The sequence below is a fragment of the Seriola dumerili genome, unplaced genomic scaffold, assembly GCF_002260705.1.
Source record: "Seriola dumerili isolate Sdu_G_001 unplaced genomic scaffold, Sdu_1.0 BDQW01000044.1, whole genome shotgun sequence".
Classification (NCBI taxonomy): domain Eukaryota; kingdom Metazoa; phylum Chordata; class Actinopteri; order Carangiformes; family Carangidae; genus Seriola; species Seriola dumerili.
The window spans coordinates 1,674,128-1,701,346 of NW_019174299.1; the positions used below are offsets into that span (position 1 = coordinate 1,674,128).

The 27,219-nt window shown below is 39.0% G+C and overlaps 2 protein-coding genes across 2 annotated transcripts; one reads left to right on the plus strand and one right to left on the minus strand.

Annotated features, from left to right (window-relative positions):
- Positions 1 to 1,295: 1,295 nt before the first annotated feature.
- On the plus strand, positions 1,296 to 12,681 carry LOC111217542 (UNC93-like protein MFSD11). The gene is made up of 13 exons (XM_022739455.1): positions 1,296 to 1,720; positions 2,408 to 2,463; positions 2,571 to 2,678; positions 2,771 to 2,850; positions 4,211 to 4,307; positions 7,158 to 7,216; positions 7,400 to 7,544; positions 8,638 to 8,687; positions 10,108 to 10,173; positions 10,264 to 10,389; positions 10,475 to 10,649; positions 10,755 to 10,890; positions 11,845 to 12,681. The coding sequence occupies exons 1-13, from the start codon at positions 1,631 to 1,633 to the stop codon at positions 11,995 to 11,997; spliced, it is 1,341 nt and encodes a 446-aa protein (XP_022595176.1). The 5' UTR covers positions 1,296 to 1,630; the 3' UTR covers positions 11,998 to 12,681.
- Positions 12,682 to 14,845: 2,164 nt separating this feature from the next.
- kdm8 (lysine demethylase 8) lies at positions 14,846 to 21,433 on the minus strand. The gene is made up of 8 exons (XM_022739618.1): positions 21,265 to 21,433; positions 19,479 to 19,957; positions 18,270 to 18,442; positions 17,421 to 17,553; positions 17,244 to 17,294; positions 15,335 to 15,484; positions 15,140 to 15,232; positions 14,846 to 15,036 (listed from the first exon to the last, which is right to left on the minus strand). Exons 2-8 carry the CDS (start codon positions 19,932 to 19,934, stop codon positions 14,872 to 14,874), a joined length of 1,221 nt encoding a protein of 406 aa, XP_022595339.1. The 5' UTR covers positions 19,935 to 19,957; positions 21,265 to 21,433; the 3' UTR covers positions 14,846 to 14,871.
- Between the last annotated feature and the right edge of the window lie 5,786 nt (positions 21,434 to 27,219).

Sequence of the window (27,219 nt, forward strand, 5' to 3'; positions counted from 1 at the left end):
CCAGGCTGAAGTCTGTGACTGACATAGTAGAAATCCTATCAATGACCAGAGGACAGACCACTTAAATGCTGTATATTACCTATAAGAGTAGGCAACTGCTCATTGGTATTGCAATTTGGAACTTGGTTCACTTACCCAATTTCAATGCAACTATGACAAACCAATAGTAAAGCCTTCTGTGGGTTCACAATTAAGAGCTCAAGCTGAAGAATGAGATGAATATGCTTTTCATAATTTATCTTTCATGATCATTGTACTCATCATTGTTTTGTGATTTGCTTGTCCTGCGGAAACAGTAGGCATGATAATAATTATAGTTTTTGAATGGGTTCTTTGAGATTAGCCACTGATTATCAGTCAATCAATGAGACTGCAATTAATATAATAATATTGAACACAGGGAAATTGCAGGACTGCACTTTTAGTTTCTGTGTTCATTCTCATGTAATTCTTCATATTTTCATTTCATTTGGATTTTGAAATTCCATACATTTCAATATTTACCTAACTCACCGTATGTGTAGAGGTGCTCTGTTACTGTATTTACATGAGGTTTTATTAATTTTGAAGCAATCTGTGAAGTAACAGCACTATAGAAATATATTTTGTTGACATTAAACCCCAGTGGTGGAGGGAGTAAAAGTAGCCTTTTACTCAAGGACCTAATATCACCTGTAAAAATCCTGCAAATGCAGCCGTGCATTTAAAATCTTAGGTAAAAGTATGTATCAAGCACATGGAAGGTGTTAAAAGTACCCAATGCAGAGTACTCACATTTCTTCATTTATGCCAATTAATATTCTGTCAATCGACTAATCAATTAATCACAATATAATCACAATCACAAAATAATTATTTCAGCCCTACTAGTGCATACTGACGGGTACTTTAATTAATAGCAAAGAATCATGTTTTATAAGCATTTTTACATGGAAAATTTTTAATTTGTAAAGCAACTGAAGCTGCCAATATTAAAAGTACAATATTTCCCTCTGACTTGTAGAGGAATAGAAGTTTAAAGTAGCATGAAACAAAAAAATAAAAAAAACTCAAGTCAAGTACAAGATTAGCACTTAATTGAAGCTGCTTAGTTACATTTTAGCGTGTTAAACCCTGTTCAATGACACCGAAGTGTGAAAGTCTTCATTGTCAAAGTTTTCCCTTATAGGAGAATGTTCTTCCTGTTACCGCTGGGAGGCAGTAAAGATAAATAAGCGTAAATAATTGAAAACTGCTCAAGAAGAAGAAGACGAAAAAGAAGAAGAAGAAGAAGCAGGAGAGGATGACGACAACAATGACGAAGAAGTCGGAGTAGAGAAAGGAAGAGACTGACCATAAAAAAAGTGTTTTTAATTAAAGTCACAAGTTGTCATGCGTACTTGGTATGATAGGAGGGAAGTGTCCTTATAACAGCTGTTTCTATCTGTGCCCACTCCACTGCTCCCCCTTCCCTGCTCTTTACGCATTAAACTGTAACTGAACAGTTAGTGAAGTCAACTTTACTGGCGCGACTTTGTTAAAATGCATTGATCGGAGTGTGTATGGGAGCCTTTCCTACATTTGTAGCTCATATGAGTGGACAGCACAGCAGAAATATACAATGTATTGCTAGGACGATTCAGAAAACACCATGGCAGACAGAAGGACTTTCAACGTTGTGATTTTGGGTGTGGGATTTTTGTTCATTTTCACCGCCTTCACCACCTGTGGGAACGTTGAAGTAAGTTAAAAAGAAAACAAGAAAACATGAACAAACCAAAAAGCAACAAAACTTTATGACTGAGTTTTAACTCATTAAAATCGTCTTACATCGACAGGCGCATCTATTCGGTCCGTTTCCTCAAACGCTTATTTTGAACAGAGCCGAGACATAGCACTGAGTTGAGATGTGATTGTTTTAATGGAGGGCACAGATTTCCTGCCTCCCAGTCTCTGTGAGACACTCAAAACGCCAAGATAATCCCTGCTCTTACACATGTGTAACTATGTTATAGGATGTTTCAAGTGTGCCATACTATATTTTCGCAACACACATAAAAACGATATAATTCTTATGGATTTAATGCTTTTTTAAAATGACTTTTCTATTTTTGCATATTTTTTAAATAATTTATTCTAAAGGTTAGGATAACTTTATGCCAAAAACTAATGCTTTTTATTGCTTTAGCTTTAAAAAAAATTTTTTTTTGGACTTGGTTATTGAGATTTTTAAATCTAACATCAGATGTCTGATAGGCAGGAGGAAACAGGCCAGTCAGAGCTGTGTCATGTGCATCTCGTGTTTCTAATTTTCTTCAATGGTCAGAAATGATCAAACCAGATGAATGACATGAGGACGTAATTATGACTCATTCTGTCTTGTCTAACACGGTGCTTCACCATTTTTATTTATTTATTTATGTTTTAGCAAACTGTGGTGAAAAGCCTGGATAATGATACTTTCACTGGAAGTGGGTACCACAGGTAGGCCAGGCATGGTCACAACCTCAACTCAGCAATGGATTAAAAGACATTCAAAAAATTTTGTTGTTCCTCTTTAATAATATTGATTCTTTTTGTCTCCTTTACAGTCTTGGAATCATCTATGGCATCTTTTCCTTTTCAAATTTACTTGCACCAACAGTCGTTACAGTGATTGGGCCAAAAGTGACCATGTTTTTAAGTGGCCTGCTTTACAGGTAAACATTGTCAAGGTAATTACATACAGGATGCTGAAAGAGATGAAGGGTGAAACTTGACTCTAATGTTGTTTACCGTGTTTTGTTTCTAGTGGGTACATCGCTGTGTTCATCATCCCTTCAACATGGTCCTTTTACTTGACCTCTGTACTCATCGGCATAGCAGCAGCCAGTAAGTACCTCTCCCATGGACTTCCCTGCAACATCTCGTCACACATGAGGTTGTTTTTATATTTAGTCACAGTAATGTTGCACGTACACTAAAGTTAAGGCAAATAGGAAGATTTACATTTTGAGCTGTGTATCCTCAAAGGGAGGGGAAGAGTTGAAGATTGGAGTATTGGTACTTACTAGTTATTCCCATCTTTCTATTACAGCAACAAACTCTGTTTCAAAAAGTGAGAATTTAAAAAGCCATGCAAATTCTCAAAATGAGAGCAAATTACAGTCATTAAAGATTCTTTGATTCTGGAGCTTTGTCTTTTTTCCATGTACTTTCCCCTACATTATGATACAATGAGCTGATACCAGAATTATAATGTCAATAAATATATTTTATTTGTATTAATATTAGTTGCATTTACTCTAATTTATCAGGATATGTCATTTTATTTTAAAAAATCTTACTGTAGGGAGGCAACCAATAATTATTTTCATTATTAATTAAACTGCTGGTTATTTTCTCAGTTAATTGTTTTCTCAATAAGATGCTTGAAAATAATGAATAATGCTTATTATAATTTCCCATATCCCAAGCTGATGCCCAAAATCCAAAGACTATCAGAGAAGCAAGCATCCTATCCTCATGCTTGAAGGGCTGAAATCAGGAAATGTTTGGCATTTTTGTTTGGAAAATGACATAAACAATCAGTGGATTATCAGAATAGGTGTTGCTTCATTTCCTCTTGATTGACTTGTTAAATAATTGACTAATTGTTTCTTACAGTTTATTTAGTAGATACCAGATTTTACACAGAATCTGCAGGTTTCCTCTTTTTTGGTTGTGCTTATCAACATTCAAGCAGGATACAGTGTATTAGCTCAAGATACTGAGGCACAAGAGTACTTTAACTTGGTTCCTGTTTGTTTTTTCAGCCTATATGCAAGCTCAGTTTCTGTGTTCAAATCCAAATTGTGTTTAATCATGCATACAGGGATTATCATGGCTGGGATGTGATGATGCATATAAACATTATATCCCAAATTAGACCTTAAATGGGTGATGAGCTGTTTCTGTAAATACTGTGCAGCACCTTGAGCCTGCTCAAAGACGTTAGTGTGAATTCAGACAAAGCAGCTTTTTTCTAAGCGTTTACTGGAAAAAATGAAGAAAAATGATTTGGGGCTGTTTTTAATGCAGCTTGAAATCGCTGCAGTGCGATGAATTTTCATCATGTCCCTGGGTACTGTGTAGTTAGATGCATTACTTACCAACACAGAAAGATAATTTTTCACTTCACATGGCCGATTAACTGACTCGTTAATTTTTTTCCCCCGCTGAAATGACCCCTCTCTCCCTCACTTTCCCACAGTGCTGTGGACAGCTCAAGGACACTTTTTGGTGGAAAACTCAGAGGCCTCCACCATCAACAGGAACACTGGGATGTTCTGGGCTCTCTTACAGTGCAGGTATGCAGCTACTGGCACTAATATTATACTCTAATCTTTCAGTGGTAATAGATTACAGCAGTGGTTCCCAACCTGTGGGTGGGGGCCCATTTATGACCCACGAAGATATTGCAAGTGGGCCAGTTTTTTTTGTTGTTTAATGTATAAAAGCTCCTCTCATAGTTTTTTTTTTTTTCTCATATCAAGGCACATCACTGTGATAAGACAATGTTAGGAACTTTTATTTTGTCACAGCTGGACCGCTTTGCCCCCGGACCACATCGTGTAGGTGTTTGCTATCTCAGTCTGATTGTGCACTCAAAGATTACATCCAAAAACTGGAGCATCAAAATGGCTTAGCTGGTTAGCAACAGGAAGAATTAAAAAGAAAGAGAGTCAAAAGACAGATGGTGAATCTCAACGTGATCTCTCCCCCTGTCAAACAGAAAAGAAAAATTGAGCATCGCCTGCTTTCGTTTCAGTAATGAATGTTCGATCATTATCATCAAAATAACAAGTGCTCTGAGAACGTATTATTTGGCCTCCATATTGTTATTGGGTGAGGTGTGGGTGGCAAACATGTTTTTCAAGTGGGCCATGAGTTGAAAAAGGTTGGGAATCACTGGATTATAGCATTACTTCACTGAAAAGGCTCATTTAAAAGCACACTGCATTCAAGACTTGGATTATGGTATATGTGATTCTCTAAAATGATTTGAGACTCTAAACATCTTATAGCTGCTAATAAATGAGCTGCACTGTATCGTTTCCTTCCCTTTTTTACATTCAGTGCACGCAACACAATTCATCACCGAGTTTTTTTCTCTCATTTTGTTTGATGCAACTATTCCAGTTGATCAAAGCTGCGACTACACTGCGGCCGCCAAAATCCGGTCCTGTTTGTATTCTTAGCCTGACAGGATATTATCATATGCTTTATTTTAAAATATAATTAATAAATCATGTTACAACTTATCGGATCTGTCTGTAAGTCATTAGTCTCTCTGCGAAATACAAAAACACCCGAGCCTATTAAACTGGAGAGTTCTGCAGGTGGGAGTTTTAGCCTTTTCATCTCTTTTATTTGGCCCACTGCTCTTGCACACTGGCTTGGACAACTAATTTGTATTTGCTAAAATATGCAAATTGAATTAGTATAATAATTACATTGGCTGTCACCTGTGCCAAAGCTCACAATAGGGCAATGCTAATCTGACTCCGCAGTGGTTATCCCTGCCACAGTAAACTTATGAATCTTCACAGCCTGCAGACACAAACATGCACGCACGCACGCACGCACGCACGCACACACACACACACACACGTGCACACACACACTCACAGAATGCAGTCAGTGTTATCTTTTATGAATAACCCCTGTTATCCCGCACTGAGGTTTTGGGACAGATTAATTGCACATCTACATTTTCTTACTTTAGTTGATATGTAATTGAAGGCAAATAGATCACAGCATTTTACAGGAGTGCACTGTTAAGCACAAAAGGCAAATGAGCAGCTTCGGGAAATGAAAGAAGCCTCTTCAGAGGCACAAATGCAGATTATTGTGTTTATAAAGTTAGCGTTTGATCTAACCAAGAAAAAAAACAAAGGACAGTCCACAACTCCTTCCACTGTGTGCCGTTTCTGTCTATCAAACATGTTTCCTCTGCTGACATCTCCGATAGCACTGTGTTCCCAGTGGTTTTTAATTACAATGATTGTCCTAACGGGGGCACTTTAATTAAAGGTCAAAATTTTAAGCTCTGAAAGGCCCCAAGAGGTTTTATACGCATAACACTGGCTGTCCAAAACAAATTGCACTGTGGTTGTGGTAATTAAATATGAAAATTAAATGTTAAATTTTAAAATAATCTCAAAGTTTTGAAGGATGATTTTTCTTTTCTCTGACTGATCCAAGAGGTGACTGCATCATTTGTGAGGAACAACATGTGATGTTGTTTTATAGTGAGGTTGAGTTTCAGCGTGATGGAAGAGACCCACGTGTCTCCAAAATGTCTCCCTTTATAGTATAGCCTCGTGTTAGCTCAAAAACTTTACCCTAAGATTGACTTTCATTCATTCTGGATCTTGGAAACAGTAGTTGACAAAACAACCTCAATACAAGGTCCATTTAGTGGCTGTTCAGGACTATGAGTCATATCACATTTGAATAGGAATAGGAGCAGCCTTCTCATCATCCTTAAACTTCCAGTAGCTGATTTCTTTGGCCATTTGGGGGCAGCAGAAACAAGTTATGAACACAAAATTGATGTGCCATTACCATTATAAGTTAATATGGCAATTTTGTAAGAAAACAGTTTCCTATTCACATATCCAGGAGCTATGGAGCAACATTATCATTCATTTGGAGTCCATGTTTCTTGCCACCTGGTGAATTTAAATCCAATATTCACTGTTTTTTTGGGGTTTTTTTTCACCTGTTGTTTGTCAGGGAGCCTCCTGAGAGAAATATCTGGCTCTTTAGCTGCTAAATGCTCCGCTATGCTCACCAGCTAATTGCTAACAGTGTCCATCTGCTGTTTGGTAGCAGAGCAGGTAGTGTACATGAGTTATTAGAGCTGCCTGTTGCCCAAAGCAACGGTATGAGAGTGGTGAGAGTGAACCAAAACAGCTAAGTTGCAGGACGCAACATCCGAACATCTGCAATCCCATGACACTGAGCAAGTTCTGTCAGCTGATGAAGATCATGTCATATGACTGAAAGCACGTGAAGCAAAGACAAATGGTGTCAAAAAATATTTCCCTACACTGGAGATAGAAGGTTTTCATCCAGCAGCCATGAAATATGATGTTTTGATAAGTATTAATGTCATTTACACTTTTGATTTACCAGTATTATCTCATTTACAGCATGTTCTTTGGCAATCTTTACATTTACCTTGACTGGAATGGAAAAACAGAGATAACAGGTAGGGTTAACCTTGAGTGAGTGCTCTCATGACTCTAATAGGAAAATGTAGCATGATGATGAAAATAAAATATCAAGAGGATTATATAAGTGATTGGCTATTCTGAATATGTTCTAGCTTGCTGTTGTTAATATATCTTGTGTGTTTTAATTAAAGCGGTTTATTTTAATCATCCTCTCCCAGACAGCAGCAGGAAAAACATCTTTCTCTCCCTGTTGGTCGCCTCCGTACTCGGCACACTCAGCTTCCTGGTGTTGAGGAAGAGCCATCAAGAAGAGGAGATGCTCTCTGAAGAGGAAGGGCGGTCACTGCTCTCGACCCGCATGATGTAAATCGTTTAGATAATTGCACCTTTTTCCCTGTAGTCTCACAAAATTACTCAGAATACCTAAAAATGTCTGAATCGCTACTGAAAGGACACAGAGGGTATGAACCCAAAGAGATAAAAAAAATAAATGAAGTGAAATAGACTGTGATTTATGCAACATATAAAGACATACTATAGTGAACTTGTGAAAAAAAAAGGGAATTTACCTTAAAGCTAGTTGCACACGTTTAGCTATAACCAAACCACCAAAGAAATTATAATTTTTCTGATAACCTTAGAGCTTACACGGCAGTTTCAAGATGACTTACCACCACAGTTCTGCAGATGTTTTAAACCACTCTTGTCCTTCACAAAATGACACCGAGCGTTTTTCCCCCAGATCACTGCAATTCTGACATAGTCAAGCTTAATCATAGCACTTCATACAAGTAGGGTGCAATCAGGCAGATCTGGGACAGCTGGAAAAGAGATTTTCTCTTTGAGAGTGACAGCGTTTAAAGACCCCAACCACTCCAGACACGGCCCTCCACATTGTTTCAGACGTATTTAAATTTCTACAAAGTTTTGCCTCAAATCATGAGATGAAAACAAAAATATAGCTTGCATCAAAGACCAAATGAACATTAAAAAAAAGTTGCAAATTGATGTATCGGACAGGAAATGAGCTGTGTGAAAAACATGTTGAGACTAAAATAGAAATCCTGTTAGCGTCCTAATTTTGGACCAAACGTATTCTCTCAGCCTTTTTCTGTCTGTCTCATGGTAGCAGATTGTGTTTAGAAACCGTGTTGGGTATCTGCTACATGCAGGTATTTGATCCTTTGCTTACTGGCTGAGTTTGAGTGTGTGCATGATTCTGGCAGCATAGCAAGGATTCCTATAGGGAGCAATCATTTTCACTGGAAGTGCTGTTTTTCACTCTGTTGGGATTTGGTTGTTGAAGTCTTGTGATCTCTTTGCAGCTAAAGTTTCTTAGATTTCTAAATTACTTCACCTGCTCTTCACTCAAGGGAGGCTATGTCATTGTTTGTGTGTGCAGATTATTTCTGTTGATTGAATTTCAGTTTAAATTGATTCATTTTCTGTTGTTTAGGTATAAGCACAGAGCAAGCACGGCCATGCAAGATGCCAAGTCAGAAATGAGTAAGTTTTATCCTTGTTTTTGGAATATAACATTTAAGTACTAAGTCACCTACTATTTAGGCTTTTACATGTACAGTGTAATTAAAATAGTGAGTTTTCATTATCATAAAACCACAATACACTACAGATATGAAAGTAAAATAAAATACTTAAAAGTGAATTGCAGTGATTGTGATGTATAGTTTTAGACAAGATAACAACAACAACAGCAACAGCAAAAACAAAACAAAACAAACAAATGGACAAAACAACTGATAATATCCGAGAAGAAAAAACAGTTGTGAAATTTAACTGGCAGCAACAGAGTTGTAGTTTGACTGACATCTGGTGTTGTACATATTGCATCATGCTTATGTTTACCGACTTAGTTTAGTGTGTCAGCATGCGAACATTTGCTAAAAGAGTGATTTGCGGCCGAAGCTGATGGGAATGTCATCTGTTTTGACTGGATGATGGCACTATATGAAAAGTGAGAGGATTACCAGAGTTATACTAGTCAATCCTCACGGGAACATGCATGTGTGCATAAAATTTCACAGCAATCCAATCCAACAGTTGTTGAGACATTGCACTTCACAACCAGAAATGAGACTGTCGCGGTGGCGCCTAAGGAAAAAGCGACAGGATCACCAAAGTCCACCAAAATTAGAATGCATTGAATGGGGATTGTTCATGTCTATACAAAACTTTGTGGCAATCCATCCAGTAGTTGTTGAGATATTGAAAGTGTTACTGCTCTTTTTCATTGCAGTGTTTATCATCTGAGGTACAGATTTTTTGCAGTTGATATAAAAACTAGTGGAAAAGGCACTAAAGACCTTGCAGAGGTGTTGTTTTGCTTTTTCTTTGGTTATTTGGCATACTGCAGGTAACCTCTAGTTCTCCACATTTCACAGCTGTTAGTCTGAAACTAGCGGGCGGTCACAGGCAGTTTTGTTTTTCTTCAAGTGAAAATTGCTTTCATGTGGATAAAAATCTTCTAGCGTTACAACAGAGTACACAGAAACTGCCTGTGCGAGAATTTATTTCAGATTATATCTCTGTTTGTCAACTGGAAACTCTGCTGTACTTGCACCTGCCGTCAGTGCAGCAAAGGTGCATGCTGATTTATGTCAAGAAAGGGCAACCCGGCATATATAAACAAACCTACTGGGATTTCTTCTCTTAAAATCTGAATTTCCCTCTCCGCCATAGTGAAAGTGTCTCTTGGGTGTTTTTCCACTTGCCTTTAAATGTGCCTTTTTGGCCTATTGAGGCAGAATATTTTCTCATATTGTACCTGCATTGAACTTTAGTTGTCAGAGAAGAACATCTGCATTTTCATCTAAAGTCAACACAAAGGTAAAGGAAGAGTAATAGTGCTGGAAATATGTTCTTTATTAGCAATTCAAATCAGTGTTTTGTGTCTCATCCTGTTCAGAAACTATCCTGCAACTTCTGAAGACTAAAACTATACTGCTCCTGAGTCCCTGCATGGCATACAGCGGTAAGTGCAATGAAGAATGCATTCATGTATTAAGTATTTTACCCTCCAGTCAAGGCTTGCATCTACAGCATAGCCTCCTTGTTTTTCCAGGCCTCGAGCTATCTTTCTACAGTGGAGTGTACGGGACATGTATTGGAGCAACTACACAGTTTGGAGAAGCAGCTAAAGGCTTGATTGGGATCTCTGGGATCGTGGTAGGCATTGGAGAAATAGTGGGTAAGTTTACATTTCTCTATCAGAACTTGTTCGATTGATTTAAAGTCACCCAAAGTCACTGGGTTCATGTTCTTTTTCTCATCAGGGGGAGGCTTGTTCGGATTGTTGTGTAAAAACAACCGCTTCAGACGGACCTCTGTGGTGTTCCTGGGAATGGTTGTCCACTTTATTGCTTTCTATTTGGTCTTCCTTAACATCCCAGATGATGCTCCTGTCGTCTTTAAAACCACCACCCAAAAGACGCCATATCTAACTCCCAGGTAGTTAATTTATCTGATAATTTAACAATAAAAAATGTATGAACATTTGGAAGGCCTGTCACGATTCTGTTTTGTTTTAATAAGAACTATATTTTCCCCTCTCAGTGTATCCATTGCCCTGCTGTGCAGCTTCTTGCTTGGACTTGGGGACAGTTGTTTCAACACACAGCTCTACAGCATATTAGGCCGTGTTTATGCGGAACACAGCACGCCTGCATTTGCCATCTTCAAATTCATCCAGGTAATCCTGAGTTGCCAATTCTCAGACGTTGTTAGCAGAGCTGAGAAAAGCTGGGTTAAAATGTTGTCTTGTCGAGTGTGAAATAAATTCACTTGAAGCCCCATTAAAAAGGAAAAGAAGAAGACCCACATATGCCTCCTAATCTCTCCCTTTTTCTGTGCTGCAAAATTGGTCTCCAACCAGAAAAAACCCCAGAAAACAAATACTTGTTAAATAACAAGCATGTTGCTACATGGGTCTAATAAACAGAACATTTTCATCCTATGCATGAATGAGACACAACACAATTAAAGTTCAATGCTGAAATTTGTGCAATCTCCAAATTTCCAATATCCTAGCTAGCTAGCGCAAGCTAATTAGCCTTAATAGTCCAGTGTTATACAGTATTACTCGCATAGCCTCTATTGTTACTTAATCCTGGCATCTGAATCTCACAGGGTGAATTTTCTAGTCAGAAAACAGCTGTTGTTCTAATGCAACCTATAACTCAAAATAATGTGGTTAGCCAGGTGTTGCAGGTAGTAAGCTAGTTAGCCTGACCTGCTAACATTTGCATCTTATTTTAGAGCAGATAAACGAGTTTAATCCATTGCTTGCACTTTTGGTCTTGTGTTTTTTGGTTTTGTAGAGGCTGTTAAACTGACACTAGCCTAAAAACGTTTTATATACTGAGTTTTTCTCTTACTAAAGCCCCATGAACAAAGCTCAGCAGACCTGCCGTGCCTGGTGACGGTCACTAAGCTGTGATTTGATGATTGCTGTTCAGGACTGGGGCTAATTGAATAGTCAGCTGACAGTAAATGTACCATTGGGATCTGTTAGTTTAAGAAAGTGTGAATGTTGTTTCCTTCCATTTGGGGGTTAGCTGTTGCTGGGCCTCGAAGCTGTCCAATCTTGTGACAGTTACTCTGTCTATTAAACATCTAGTAAGTAAAATCTGTTATCTTTTGTCAGTCTGTTTTCGCAGCAGTGGCGTTCTTCTACAGCGGTTATGTCCTGTTGATGTGGCAGCTCCTGCTGATGATCATCCTGGGCTTCACTGGAACTCTCTGCTTCTTCGTGGTGGAGAGGATGCAGAACTTCTCTGTAGAATTCCAGGAATATTAGAAAGGAGACATTCTGATATCAGAATTGATTGTTTTGTGCGAGAGACACATTGTGGGAGGAATTGAGGCCATCAGAAAAACAATCATGCATCTTTTATTTAATGAGGGGTTATTTTAAAATCTCTTTTTAGTTATAGCACTGAAGGTCATACACATTTGGATAACATTCATACTTGAAAAAGTCTGAATTGGTGCCACAACTGAAACCAAGTCGCCTTAAGAAAACCTTTGAATAGTATTGCATGGTTATCAGTCAGTCTGGATTGTTCCTTGCACATTTTCTGTTTTCATTTCCCGACAGTACACAGTATGATTGTTAATCATTTACACTATTTTTATACTGCACTTCATCTTAGTGTAGGATTGTAAAAATAACCACTCATGTGTCATACTTAATCTGCATTGCTTTCAGCTCAGGTTCGTTATTAGTGTCATTGTTTAAAATATTTTATGCATCTAAGTGTTACTTTATAACTTTTAAAGCTGTTTATAGTTTATCAGAATATCGACAGATTGATGAAAATAATGTAATATTGTTCCTGTCATTCTCTTTGAGAGTAAAATGTTAACTAATTAATGCCTGACAATCATTGTTCTTAACTTTCTTTGTAAATTTTGCATGTTAATGTCAGTGCTTTTTCCCCAGTTTCGTGTATCTGATGAATAAAGTTCAATGCATTTTGCATTTTCAGTAATTTAACTGAACCTAACAAGCAAAACTATTGTCCATATTACTAAACACCTTGTGATAAACATGTAGATCAGGTTCAAGTGGTATTGATGTAAAACAAGGCCAACCAAGGCGACTGAAAACAACTGACACAAGACCCTGACACAACAACATCTATATTAATACAGGGGGACATTTACTATTCATTGATCAAGTTGCTTATGACCTGTAAATCAGACAAATTGAGGGTAACTGGGAGAATCAGCCTGTGATCTTGATCTTAAATGCTCCCTTCAGCCTGCAGCTCTGGAACCTAAACACTAACATTTTGGCTCAAATACTTTGGCCCAAAAGGTTTGAGGGGGATTCTGGGTTTCACACACCATATCTCACCCAGTGTACATCCAGCGCTCACTTTATTGTATTACAAGACAAATCTACTGGATTTAAACCTGATTTCCCAAAATCCACAAGGCCATTAATCAAAAGAGGAGTAGCAGGAGAGGGTCCAGGTGGAAGAGAAAGGGTTACAGGCCCAGATGTCCCACATTACTTCACTGGTAATTGACTATTGATTACATTATAATGAGAGTAAGCAGTTTTGTGTGATCTTAAGTCAATTGTGCCAGTTACTTGACAGCAACAATGCACTAATGGGCTAAGTGAAGTATACAGCATTTACTCAGAATTAAATTCTGATGGGGTTCATATAATTGGTTTAGAGAGATAACCCTTTAAGGAAAGTAACTTGGTTTGGATAAGTCTATTACCTGAACACTGGCATGTATAATGCATCAGCTGTTTGTTAGTTTATGTGCTTTCTCAATTGAGAATTGTAATGTAATTATAAAATCCCTTTTTCAGTTATTACTGTAACTCCGCAGCAGCACTTCACTGAAATCTGTCAAGGTAAATCTATCAACTATCCTTCATTTAATATTCATTTATCAGTAAATAGCTAAAATATTCATAAGCACTTAGAGGATAGTGTGATTTAAATTTTAGTCACAAAGTGTCTCCTTATAAAGTTATAGCTAATATGAAACCAGTCTGCCTTGAGAAAGCAAAGCACTGACTGAAACAGTGAAATTGAGAAAATATTTTTGAAGGTTGAGGACTTTTAAAATGTGTGTTGCATATTTTCAAGTTGTAAAACTTAACTTCATACAAGGTTTATTTAACGTTTTCAACTGTAATTTTTCATACTGAAATCCTCACTCATCACTAAATCAGGAAAAACAGCACATGAAATACCCTTTCCTTGCGCTGTTTGAACAAACATATTCCCACAAAGCTCTTCAGCTCGTTCACGGAAATACTGTTCTCTTGATTTCCCAAAATGGTACTTTAGCTGACTGTGAACTTGGTTGACAAGCAGATCAGATGTGTACATCAGTGCTGATCTACTTTATTTTGTCACATCCCGACACACTTCATGGATGTAATTAGCAGGCTTGATTGAAATGGACCTACGGGATACACGACTGGGGCTTTGTCAGAGGGCTGAAATTGAAAATGAAGTGTTGCTGTCTTAGTTGTCGGGCGTTGTGTTTTCTGGCACTCGACAAGAGTTGTACTGTCAGGGTACTTAACCAACGAGACCATTTTAATTTCAAAGTCTGTCTGTGCCCAGGGGATTAATTCATTTAATTTATTAAATTTCATCTGTGACCTGCTTGATTGCCTCCACCAGAGAGCCATGTTTATTACCACATTTTTGTACCTGTAGCTCACTCGGTTATTAAATTTGAGGACTTGCCTCATTTCCATGAATTATGGAAATCACACATCTGAGGATATTTGTAGGAATAAGGTTGAGAACACAATTAAATAAGCCAATTTGAAAAGAGAAACATATCCTATCAAATTAGATGACAACCCTCTGTAAATTATATGCAGGATGAAATGAGCACAAACAGTTTTAACTGCTCATTTGTTTTTGTTTTTTTCTTCCCCTGCTGGTAGCTTTCTGCACAATAGATGTTGTTGCAGTCATCAGCAGCACAATTAAACTAATCATTCAGCAGTGTGTGTTCATTGTTCATGGATCAAAGGTTTGTGTGATCAGCGGTTGTCCTAACATTTATGAGAATTAGCCTCGCATTAGTTAAGAACTCCAGACTGATTTCCATCCACAAGCAGCAGAAAACAAGCTGTACTCAAATTCTACCACAAAAATAATTACTTTTTATTCTACATCTGCAATCATGACCACCAGAAGCTGACGGAAAAGCTGAGCTCCAAGGATCGGACATAATGCCAGTGGCGGACAGGGATGAACAGCACGTCTCCAGGCTGTAACATACATTCAAGATATGGAGCCTTGGCAAACTCTGGGAACCGCTCTGTGTCTGGATTCTCCACCTCCACCTGCATGGAAGGAGTCAGAGATTGGAGAAAAAAAAAAAAAAAAAAAAAAATGCATATATTTGCAAGCTCAACATGTACTATCTCTATGGACTGTCAATCTCACCTGACTGGTATTGTGAAGCAGCTGTGATTGATGAGGGTACAGCTTGTCTGTGTCCTCTGGGGAATATAGGCGAATGTATTTGCTTCCCACAACCTGGTGTGTATACAGTGGAAATCTCATGTGGTAAACAAACCGTGATCACGTGACAGATCTTTGACATTAACTGGATACATAAAGCAGCCTTATCATCGTCACCTGAGCCAAGAAGTTCTGTTGAGGGTCCTGGTGAAGAGGAGACACCGTACCTCCAGGCCCAAACCATGCGTTCACAGTAATATCGTCTTCGTCTTCCTCGCCAAGACAGCAATAATCGGGGAGGCGGATGTCTTCCTTCAGCTCTGGTATCTAAGGCAACATTAAACAATAAAATAAAAAATAAGATTACATCAGGGGCACTGACTAGATAATATCTTGTTTCTTACCAGAACATTTGTAGACATTTCCCAGCAAGTAATATTAAATAATGTTGTTTTTTCTCTTTTACTCTGCATTTCCTCATGGTATTTAAAGTACTTTCAGCGATGCCAGCAACGTGGCTCCAAGGATGGCACTGTTGGTCTGTGAATCTGTCCACCACTTTGGTGGTGAAATACCTCAGCAACTATTGGATGGATTGCAATGAAATTTGCTACACACATCTGTATCCCCGACAGGATGAATGGTAATAACTTAAGGGATCATCTGCACGTTTATCTACTACCTTCATCAGGCCAAAATTCTAATTTGTCATATACTCTGTGTCATGACCAAATACCTGTAAAACAGCTGCTATACTTTGTGTTTAGTGCTGATGTTAGCATGCAAAAACTATAGCTGCAGCTAAACATCAGCATTAAAATTGACTAGCATGGCCATAGACTCCTTAGTCTTGTAAAAATGTATTTATTGGATCTTTTTACTGCTCATGAATCTTACAGACATGCATACATGCCAACACTCCTTTTTTTCCTGAGAGTCTCCCAGGGCCTTCCCCTTTTGTTGTTTCTTGCAGGAAACTCCTGTAATTTGCATAGCCCTCACCCTTTACTATTAATAATCATCATACATGGATCCATATGTATTGTATGTTTGTCTGACTTTATCCAAGTCTGTTAATTAACAAGTTTAACAAATGATAAATGTTAATATTAATTGACATGTGATGGAATTTAACTTTAAAAATTTGAAATGAATCTTGTCATGTATTTATATATACTGTGTATATATATATATATTATGTATATCATTTATTTATTTACTGTAAACCCCCACCCTGAAAAATCTGATGTATTTTGAAACCTAAATGTTGGCAGGTATGGACATGTATGCTGAATGCTGTCCTGTCTCTAATGCAATTTCCTAACAACTTTTATTGTAATGGCAATTAGAGATGTACCTATCTGGCTTTTTCTCTCCAATTACCAATTCAGGGTTCCTGCCTATACTGAGTACCAATCAAAAACCAGTGCTCTGTGTTTCCCTCTCTGCATGGAACTCAATGGGATCAGTTTATATGAGAGTTAACATGAGGCCACATATTGCTTTCAAATTATTCAGTTTGTATAGTTTATAGTGTCATGAGATACATACTTCAAAAAACCCCAAATCTATGCATATAGTCCTCCTTGAGTCAATTATTTTTATTATATAATGATAAGAAGAAGAAAAATTAAAAGAAAATCTGAAGAAAAGATCATAATTATAATTAAATAATATGAAGGAAAATTTAGAGGAATATATTTTTTTTCAGGTGTTAAAATGATATTGTATAATAAGGCAGTTCCTACATACATATGAATAAACAACTTTTTACAGATGATTCCTGAAAGGTGAGGATACAGTGTGAAAGATCTGGATGTGTGATGGATCCTCGTTTGGCCTCGATCTGATCTATCAAACAACCCGAAAACACACAACTATTTTGGCCTGACAAGGTGCCCTTTTCGTAAAGTTCAGCCCAGACAATGTATTGACTTCTACGGTAAAAATTAGCACTAAAAAGTCAACACTGTTCAAAGCAACGTGGCGGGAGGAAGACAGCTGGAAAGAAAAAGAGAATTCTATTGTATTTTTTCATAGTGCTGAAGATATCAGATTAATTCAAAAGAAAAACATTGAACCATACCTGATCAAAAAGCTGGTGCTGAGCCAGATAACCCAAACCTTTCACTCCACCCTGCGAATTTTGATCCACAGAGGAAAAATAAATGAAAAAAATACTCTGTTAGAAATCACAAGGAAATGTTTTACCTTGTTTGTGCTTCACAAATGCAACAGCAAGTAAGGATGAGGATGCACTTACTTTATTCAAAATATACCGATCGATGAAATCATTGACTGTGAGCAGCGTTTGTGACCACTCCTCGTCTGTGTACCTGGATCCCACCTCAACAGGAACAGTCCGGCAACCAGCCACAGCCCTCAAGTATTCTATGCTTTGCACGAGGGGAGAAAATGGATGAATTAAACATTACTGTAATACCACAGCATAAATCACAAAAAACCTTGTCATTCTCCATTCATAGAACAGCCTCCTGTCCTCCTCCACCGTCAGAGTTAGATGCCAGGAGTCGTATGTCAGATGTCAGAGCGAATAGTCAAGCGGTAAGGAGTCGGCAGTGAAAGGGAGGACAGTGAAGGATATTCTTATGGAGGGGCAGTTATATCAGACATTACAGTCAGGAATCAGATGTGGTGATCTGAACTCAGTTTATGTTCTCACTTACCCACATTTTAAGGCAATGATTAAGACTGAAACTTACATTATACATCTAAGTGCTTTGAGTCAAACTGATATAAATTATATGTTACATGCCAGTGGTCCTTCAGTACCAGAATCCAGCAGGTTTTTGCTCTCAGATGGATTAACGCACTCATCTGCCGTCACAAGTGTAAATCAGTCTGATTACACGGCTAGACTGAACACAAGTAGGGTGGAGGACTGCTGGTGCATATGCTAATGCTAACAGTGCGAAGCCAGAGCTCATAGACAGAATGTGATATTTTGAAAAAGTGGCTTTCTGAATCAAAATTGAATCTGAAAAAACATGTGACAAACAACAGACAAGATGATGTCATCTGAACAAAAATATACAAACCAATATTGATGATGTTATTTTAATACAAAGTATACAAAGGTAGGATGCCAAACCTCCAGGGGTGTTCGTTGAGGGCGGGCCAGTGGTCAATGATCCCCTCTAAAATCACTGGTTTGAGGGGCAGCAGGTAGTTTGTGTTGAAGCTCTCCAGTGACGGACACTTTATTCTGGGAACTGCCAACTCTTCTTTGATGACAGGAGCATGTGGGCTCTCGATCTTCATCCTCTGTTAATGATATCAAAAAAAAAAACGGGAAAAAACAAGCAAGACAAATACCTGATCATATTTCCTCTATTTCTTCTAATTGATCGGTTTATCGACAGACAATTAATCTGAAACTATTTTGACCATTAATTAATCATTTCAGTCATTTTGCAAGCTGCCAATCATTTTCAGGCTCCAGGTTCTCAAATGTAAAGGATGTGCTTATTATCTTTGTCTTCCGTGACAGCAAATTCAATATTCTACTTTCTGACATTTACTATAACTGACAAAGCAATGAATTGATTCATCAAGAAAGCAATTGGCAGATCAGAAGATAACAGTTGCAGCACAACGTGGATGCTTGACATACATGATTACGGTACAGGCTTTCTGCAGGGTTGTTTTTTTTTTTTTTAAAGACAAAGACAATCCTGAAAAAACCTGCTTGAAACTCTCCATCTCAATTTTGACGGCGGCTAAACAAAGCCATCTGACATTTGAGTGTTTGTCACACTTTATCTTCAGTGATGGAGGGCAACAAGGGAAATACTACTCTAAAACTTGAGAAGGGCTTATTTTGAAATGTCCTCATCAGTCACTGTTTGTTGCAAACTTTAAATCATCGAGAATCTAATGGAAAAAAAAAAAAAAAAAAACAATTTCGTGGCTGCACTGCTTTAAAATTGCAGCCTAAAAATGACAGGAAAACTATCTAGTTCTACATTGACAAGTGAAAACAACTTTGAAGTTAGTTGAGGCACCCCGATTGCTCACCTAAAGAAACAGAGTGCAAACCCTATTTTATGATAATTCTTCTTTTTTTTCTACTTTTAATTTTATAAGTTTAACAAATAAAATGTGGTTCTGCAATTATTGTTGTTAAAAATTTCAGGATTGATACTCAAATGCTAGTGAAGCATCACTCTCCTCATTTCAAATGCTTTCACTCCTCTTTTGATAGCACTTCTGATGTTAATTATAATTATAATTTCTGGTAAACTTCAGTGGCTAACTCACTCATAGAATAATGTGCGTTTTAAACAAAGAGACCACCAACCTTGATCAGAGCATGTTCCGTTTCATCTCCTTCCTCTGAGGATTTTCTGATTTCACTCTGCAGGATCCCAACAATAATCTGAAGTATATTATCCATGATGGCTGCACCCATGAGTAAACCCATGTCACAAGTCCTGACGGCCTGCAGGATCTCGTCCTCTGATGGACCTTCGCGACACAGAGCGGCCACTTTGAACAGGCAGCCGTAGGAATAAACACGTCTCCACTCTTTGTCCACATGACGCCACGTTCCTGTGTTGAGCTTCTCCCATGAAAAGTCCAAAATGATCTGAGCGTTAACAGCACGGCTGGTAGTGGTAGCGTCACCGTACAGCTGCTGCCTGGAGCGTTTCAGCACATCCACCACACTTGACTCGACTGTGTCGCTGAACTGCAGTGGGAACTCTTCTTCATTTCCAGGCAGAACAGCAGAAAGTTTAGACCACAGTGTGGCCATCGATGAGAAGGTCTTTATTTACACTGTGGGACGGACAGTGGTGGAGAGTCATGACAGAACTTGTTCAGACTGAAACCCTGACAATAAAGCTGACTCTGTCACCTGACTTTAAAATTCACTGTGTTTCCTCAGAAGCAAAGGGTTTTATTTAATCACTCACCCCTGTGGTCAGCTGATCATGGGTCCACTGATGTCACAATTTACTAAAACTGCCCACCATCGTTATTTACATACACAGGACACTTGCTTTTTCCATCACTGAACAACCTCTTTGCTGCAGTGAAACAGATGTATACACCTAGTTTCCAAATTGGCATCTAGAAATCGCAGGTGAGGGCATCCTGAGCCAGAGCTGCAACTGTGACACATGCACAATGACGACACTCTATCACACGGTGCCTGGAACTGCCAGCTCTGCCTCCATGTGACTCCATCCACGTTTGGATGCTGTGTAGCTGGAGGTGATGCCAAAGTAACAAGCAGCCAACTAATCTAATGGAGCACCTGATTTTTTTTTTTTTTTTTTTTTTTTTTTGAGTACATAAACACAGCCTTGTGAACCTTGAGGCAGACTGAACAGAGTCAAACTGAATGGTTGCATTTAAGTATCTTACATGCCTGAGGTAATCAACAGCTGCAACACTTCAGTACTGCACAGATATCCTGATATCCTGCACAGTCACAGCAGCTGAAACAGCCCTGCAACCTTTGGCTTTTGCAAAAATAACAGAACAAGCAGAATTATTCAGGATATGTGGGGAATTAAGGTTCCACTGTCAAATGTATTAAGGAAGTCATTAAACAAGGTGGGCAGAGTGAAGCTTCACTGAAATGCATTTTAAATAAAGCAGTGGGAGGAAAATAATGATGTCTATATTAAAAAACTGAAGTGGATTGGTTATGACTATAACCACTCTATGATCATGTTTATCACACAAAAAACAAAGATATGCAGTGAAGGACCTGATGTCGGCTTTGTTGCTACAAGGCTGGATCATAATAGTTTCAATCAAAAGGTATTTTAAAACCCAAATGCAGATTAAATGAAATCTGAAGACAATAAGACACACAAATCTATAATTTGAAAATGTTGCAAAAATATCTTTAGTTGAATATATTTAATTTGACTAGATATACAAATTTTGATTCTGTACATTTACACACATCAGAAAATCTAAATTCTCCAGTACGTAGAGACGACAATAACCACAGCTCTTATACATCAGATATCATTTTAAACATTTAAGACGTGGCATGAAACAAAACTCATATGTGGATAAATAAAGTAACAAGTTTGACATTTGAGGACGATTTGTGAGCTGATACTCACCCACACAGCGAGTCCAGGAAACCGACACGGTTTCAAATAGTGAGCAACAGCTGCATTAAATACGTTAAATGCTACATTGACCTACTGTTACGATGTTTACACTGTTATTATTACAATGCTACACATGAAATAAAAGACTGTAAACTCTTAGCGAAGCTGCTGCAACTACTCCAGCCACAACTCTGCTGCCGGTGGCGCATCAAAAACACACCGAGCGGGAACTGGGACACCGGAAAACATTAGTTCCATGTTGCGTTGAAGATATTCCACAACAAAACAAACAGCTTTTTAAAAAGGTTTTAAAAATACGCAAACTCACCGGCATTACAGTGTAAGCATTTTCAAGGGTATCAGGTCTTTATGTTTAGTTTATTTCTATAGGAAAACATTTGATTTGCATTAACTCTCTGGTCCAGTAGATGGTAGTAATCTGCTCTAGCTCTAACTGTGAAATAATAAAGCCAGTTTGTATGACATCTTATTAAGTGATTGTACACACACACACACACACACACACACACACACACACACACACACACACACACACCTGTTTGTCATGTGGTGCCAGTTTCCCACTGAGCATACACCCCTCCCACACTCTGCTCCTACACAACCACATCTGTCCACAACCTCTGCAGCCCTGAAGCTGCACAGAAATCTCTCTTCTCTCTCATCTCACCTTCTTTCCACATTATCAACCATCTGCAGTAAAGCTCAGTCAGTTAAAATAAAACAGTGCTCCTGTTACTGATTAGAGACACATTACATAAATTACAAATCTGTCTCAACAGGTGAGCACGGTCATTATGTGCCATTGAGACAACAATTCTTCCATAAAGAATAAGCTTACACAAACATTTGTTTTTTTCACCCCCTCTCCATTGCTCCTAGTGCTCTGAAAGTTTTATGCTAATAGACATTCCTAGAAGACTGTTTGATATGTATCTGCTCCTGTGAAGGCAAAGCAATAATTGAGTTAGTCGTTTCAATGTCACACAAAGATATTTGAATTTTTTGAATTCAACTGCTTTTTTTTTGGACGGCGGGGGGGGGGTTGGTGGTGGGTCCTGAACAAACATGATAGGAAACCTTTGGCAGGGAAAGTCTGGAATCTATAAACACACGGCACTATTATCAAATGTCAAACACTCTATGAAATTCAAATAATCTCGAAGCAAACTGCGGAGCTGTTCCTGTATGTAAAGCAGATGGAAACAAGAGAGAGACAGCCCGCCTTTCCAGGAATCACAGGGGATTTTGAAATGTTTCATGCATTTCTGTTCATTCTCACTGTGTAAACAACAGAATTCTCTTGGCTCAATCTATTGTTCACTTACTTGCACGGAGGTGAGAAATTACTGTAGAGTACAAAACTGCAATGTGTTGTTTTATTGTTTTCCTTTAAGCTTTTGCTGAAATGAAGGGACTTAAAGAAAATGTGATTTACAAATTTAAATGTAAACGAATACAGTTGAAAAAAAAATAGGGAAAATAGGGACCTGGCCTCAGCTGGTCAAACACACTGTGTTCACCATTGTGAGGGACACTGAGGGAGAAATCCTCACACCATGATGTGAATGCTGTGTTTGTGCACCTCTGCTTGCGTGAGTGGTGGTGGTGGTGGTGGTGGGGTCCCAGCAGGAGAGGCCGATGTATTATTCAGACATGTCCAACTCTGTGGTTGTGAGACAGTGTGGGGCTACACTGAAGGTCAAAGGCCGAGCAATGTTATTCATCCCTGTACTGTCAGTGCTGACTTCATGCGCAGGCCGTCCTGCCAAATCTTCATCGGCAGGGGTCAGTGACCTTTCCCCGGTTTACATGTAGGGGGGGTGGGGGTGAGGGGGTTGGGTGGGGGGTGGGTGGGGGTGTAGGGTGATCACGTGGGCTGTCTCTCCCAGGGCCTCTTCAGCTGGTGTCACTCAGAAAATATCAAAGGATTTGATTTGGGGGTTTTTTTGTCCATTTTTTTAATTTAGGATATTTACAAGAGAATTCATTCTCATCAGTTCAAACCTGTGTTTGCATCCCCATCACTGACAATATTTAGTCAATCAAAGGATTTTGCTAAGCTAATAGAAGAATTAAAAAGATATTTTCTCGACACGTTCATTCCAGTTGACAAAATAAAATCCCACACATGTTGCTGTTCTGGAGCTGGGTCCTACTCAGCATGAGATGCAGAAGATCACGTGACATGCCTGAAAGCTCAAGAGCCGCTTGTTGTGAAAAGCTGTTTCTAGTGGTCCTTACATTCACTTCTTGTTGTGATACTTAACTCATCCTGAATCTAATAGTTTAAATGTTAATATTCATTATAAGGATGATTTAAGTGTGCATGGTTTGTTTTTGATCAAAGGTGAATTGAGTGTGTTTCATGAAAAAAAAAAAAAAATCTCTTCTTGATTTTTTTGTAAATTAATTTCACTTTGAAGTAAACAACATTCATTTTATTCCTCCACAATACATTGGTATGTTGTTTGGGATCTCAACTGTGCCTGAGTTTGTGCAGTAAACAATTAATTTGGTTTGTATTATCATAATTCCCTTTGAACCTGTGCTTGTCTCAGCTGCGCCGTAACAAAAAGTCACTGCAGCAGCAGTAACAGCAGCAGCAGCAGCAGCAGCAGCAGCAGCAGCTCAGGGTTTGCCAGCAGCTGAACAGGGCAGCAGGGCATCGTGGACCGTGACTGTCTGCAGCGTATTCCCAGAAGGCCTGCGAGGGCTGAACCATCGGGACACCACAGGAAGGATGTAATCACCACCATTACGCTCCAGGTGCTGCTGAAATAAAAGAGGGAAACAAGCCTCCGGTGGTGTTGCCATGGATCAGAATCCAATTAAACACTGTTTAGCTCGACACAAACTGCCAGTCATAGCCTGTTGACTCATGAAATTAATGTATTGTCGTGGCACAAAGAAACTGTTGCAACAGAGAGTGCAGCATGACCCAAGGCAGGACCCATTCATACCGCTGTAGCTCCGTTCTTGTGGGATGTAAATTTCATTAGGCAATTGAAGTGTCAGAGAGATGACACAATATTGCATATGTAATTCCAAACTCTGGGCATTTTTTTTTTTTTTTTGCCACTACTCAGTTTTGAAGGTCATCTGTTTGCTTGCACACAAACGCGCATCATGTCAATACCCCCAAATGCAGTGTCACATTTATCCCCAAGGTAATTTATGCATACATAAAAGCTAGTGGAGGTTAAAGGTTGCTACATTCCTCGGCAACCTGGTAATGGATATTTGGAAATACCCTGAAGAGGTAACAAATGAGAGGTGTAAAGTTAAATGTCCTGTGAAATCATCAGGAGACCAGAAACAAGCTGCCTTTACAGCCTCGGGGAGGTTTCCGCAGACAATTATCTGGGGCACAGCCACAGCCCTCAGCTCGGTGTGACTACAGGTCAGCGTCGCAGCACATGCTCACTTACAGATGTTGCTGGTAAGTCAGAGGCAGGGATTGATGGAGCCGTCCCCTGGGTCGCGGCGAAGAGGAAGAAGAAGAGACATGGGCTACGTCAGCTTGGCGTACCTCCACGGAGTGGTGTTAACGCCTGTTCGCTCCAAGCAGGTGCTCAGTTCCAGTGGCTTAATGTGGGACGCCAGAGTGCAGGCAGTCCGTCAAAACCACTTTGGATCAAATTAATGCAACCAGGTGTGCCCCTGCAGTTGGGGCTCAGGTGACACCTGCTACTTCCCTTTAATTAGAGCTCAAACAGCTGTTTCAGGGTAGACAGAGAGGGAGAGGGTCCCCAGGTTAGTCTGCTGCCTCACTCACCACTTGATACTGGTCACATTTGATTATTGATGCGAGCTTTGGGTAATGCTGATACATGAATCAATATCTGGATATGCTGTTTCACCCTTTAGTAGGCAATGGGAAAAAAGTAATAATGGCATTGAATGTGTTTGCCTGTTTGAGTAATCCCCTGTTTTCAGCTCTCCCTCAGTGCATTTATCAGAGGAGTATGGCACTTCTGGCCAAAAAGACTCACTTCTGACAAATATGTCTCACTTGCTAAGCAAGGCGAAGATAAAAGTGAAGGCAGTCTTCACCTCGTTATTCTAGTACTGTGAAGAATCTTCAGGGGGCTGCAAGCTCTTAGGGTAGTTTAGGTAGCTTTGATCTTTCTTGGATGCAGTAATAAGCATAGTGCAGATGAAGAGAGAGGGTATCCATCTTAAAATATGATTTCCCTTTGGTTCTTTAACAAGGCTAAAAAGAGGTGGGTGGTCAGCTCCAGGGGCTCTGCAGGAAATTCTTAGCTCCTGACAAGGTGTGAGTTTGGAGCTCATACATATGACCGAAAGGATCCGAACAAAGTGATATTACTCCAAATGTTTGGGAGCGCCCCACAGCGGGGGGTGCCTCCTGTGAACCATTACCAAAGCTGCAACCCCCCCCCACACACACAGTCTGATAATCTGCAAGCCACACGGTGGAGGATCTGTTTCATAAAGCTGCTTGAGGAGAAGACAGAACATTTGTAAATCTCTGCAGAGCATTCACTGCAGGAAAAAAAAAAATTAATGACACCGGTTTGATGATTAAACTCTCTTCATACATATGCAAATATACAGTATATATATTTTTGATACTATGCTAACAGTGCACTGTGTCATTCCAGGGATTTGGATTTACCTGTGGTTTTTATTTATTTTTTTTGCAATTGAATTTTCTGCTAGTCCTTCTTTTCCTTTAACAAATGCAAACCTGAACGCTCATTCTCGCCACCTTTGTCCTGAAACTGTGCAAAGGTCAGACTCACATAAGAAGTTAATTTACCAGCAGAGAGCAGTATTGTGGCAGCAAAGTCCTCCCCCATCACATCACGGCTTAATAATTTAGTATGCAAAGAGGAAACAAGAGATAGTCAGGTATGTCATGCTTTCTTTGCTGACAGTGTTTTGACTCCAAAGGCTTTTTCATCAGGTCAGATTCATGAATGACATCCACAATATTACAGGGAAAGTCTGTAAAACAGAGATTGAGACTTCAAAACCTCTGTCAAGACACAGAAAAGCCTTAGCTATATGAACACTAACAAAAGAATCACAAAAATGTGGTGTTTTCTGTACTTTTCAAAATACAGAACAATGATTTTCTTCTTCAGGTAAATAAATGTGTTCTTGAGCTGTAAACAGAAAATGGCCAATGGAAAACTCTTCACTGAAAGAGCTGAAATTCCTCACAATGAGTTTAATGAATCAACAAAATGCATCTAGAGCTTGTTTCTCTTTGTCCTGTCACCATATTTGTTCAATTTAAAGTTGAAGGATTAAATAAAGAGATTTCATTTTTTAAAAGAGATGTAACATTGATGTTTCTGAACCTATTACAGGTACAAAAAAAAAAAAAAAAAAAAATTTTCCCTTTTCTTTTTGATGGCACATGCAGGCTCACAAAGGCAGCGGAAGACCAGGATGACATCCAGAGTTGAAAACGAACATGCACAAAAACCCCACAACGGTGTGCACACCTGAGTCAAGAATGCCTTTTGGCGGTTTGTGAACAAATAAAAGCGGTGGGTATCTGACCTTGGCACATGTTACCAGCTTCAAACTGGGTCAGCAGTCACCTCCACTTGTAACCAAAGAGTCTATTCTTCATTTGTGTCCAAAGTTAGAAATCTAATGCTCCGGGTGAATGCATCCACGGAGCTACATGTCAGTATATGGGAGGGCAAATGTTGGCACTTGTTTGCAGTGCAAGGAGGAAGATGGTTAATTTTCATGGCACCTGTGACCTGCCGCTGTTTCTGTCAAGAAACAACTGCCTCTTTGAATAAGGAGGGAGAGAGGAAGATGTATCGTGGCAGATTCAGAAGCAGAGTCTTATTTATTTATTTTATTTATTTATTTATTTTGTCCCAACAGTATTGGACAGACGTATGCAGAGCGATGTCAGTGTGTCATCACACGGTATTGATCTAGGAAACCTGAGGA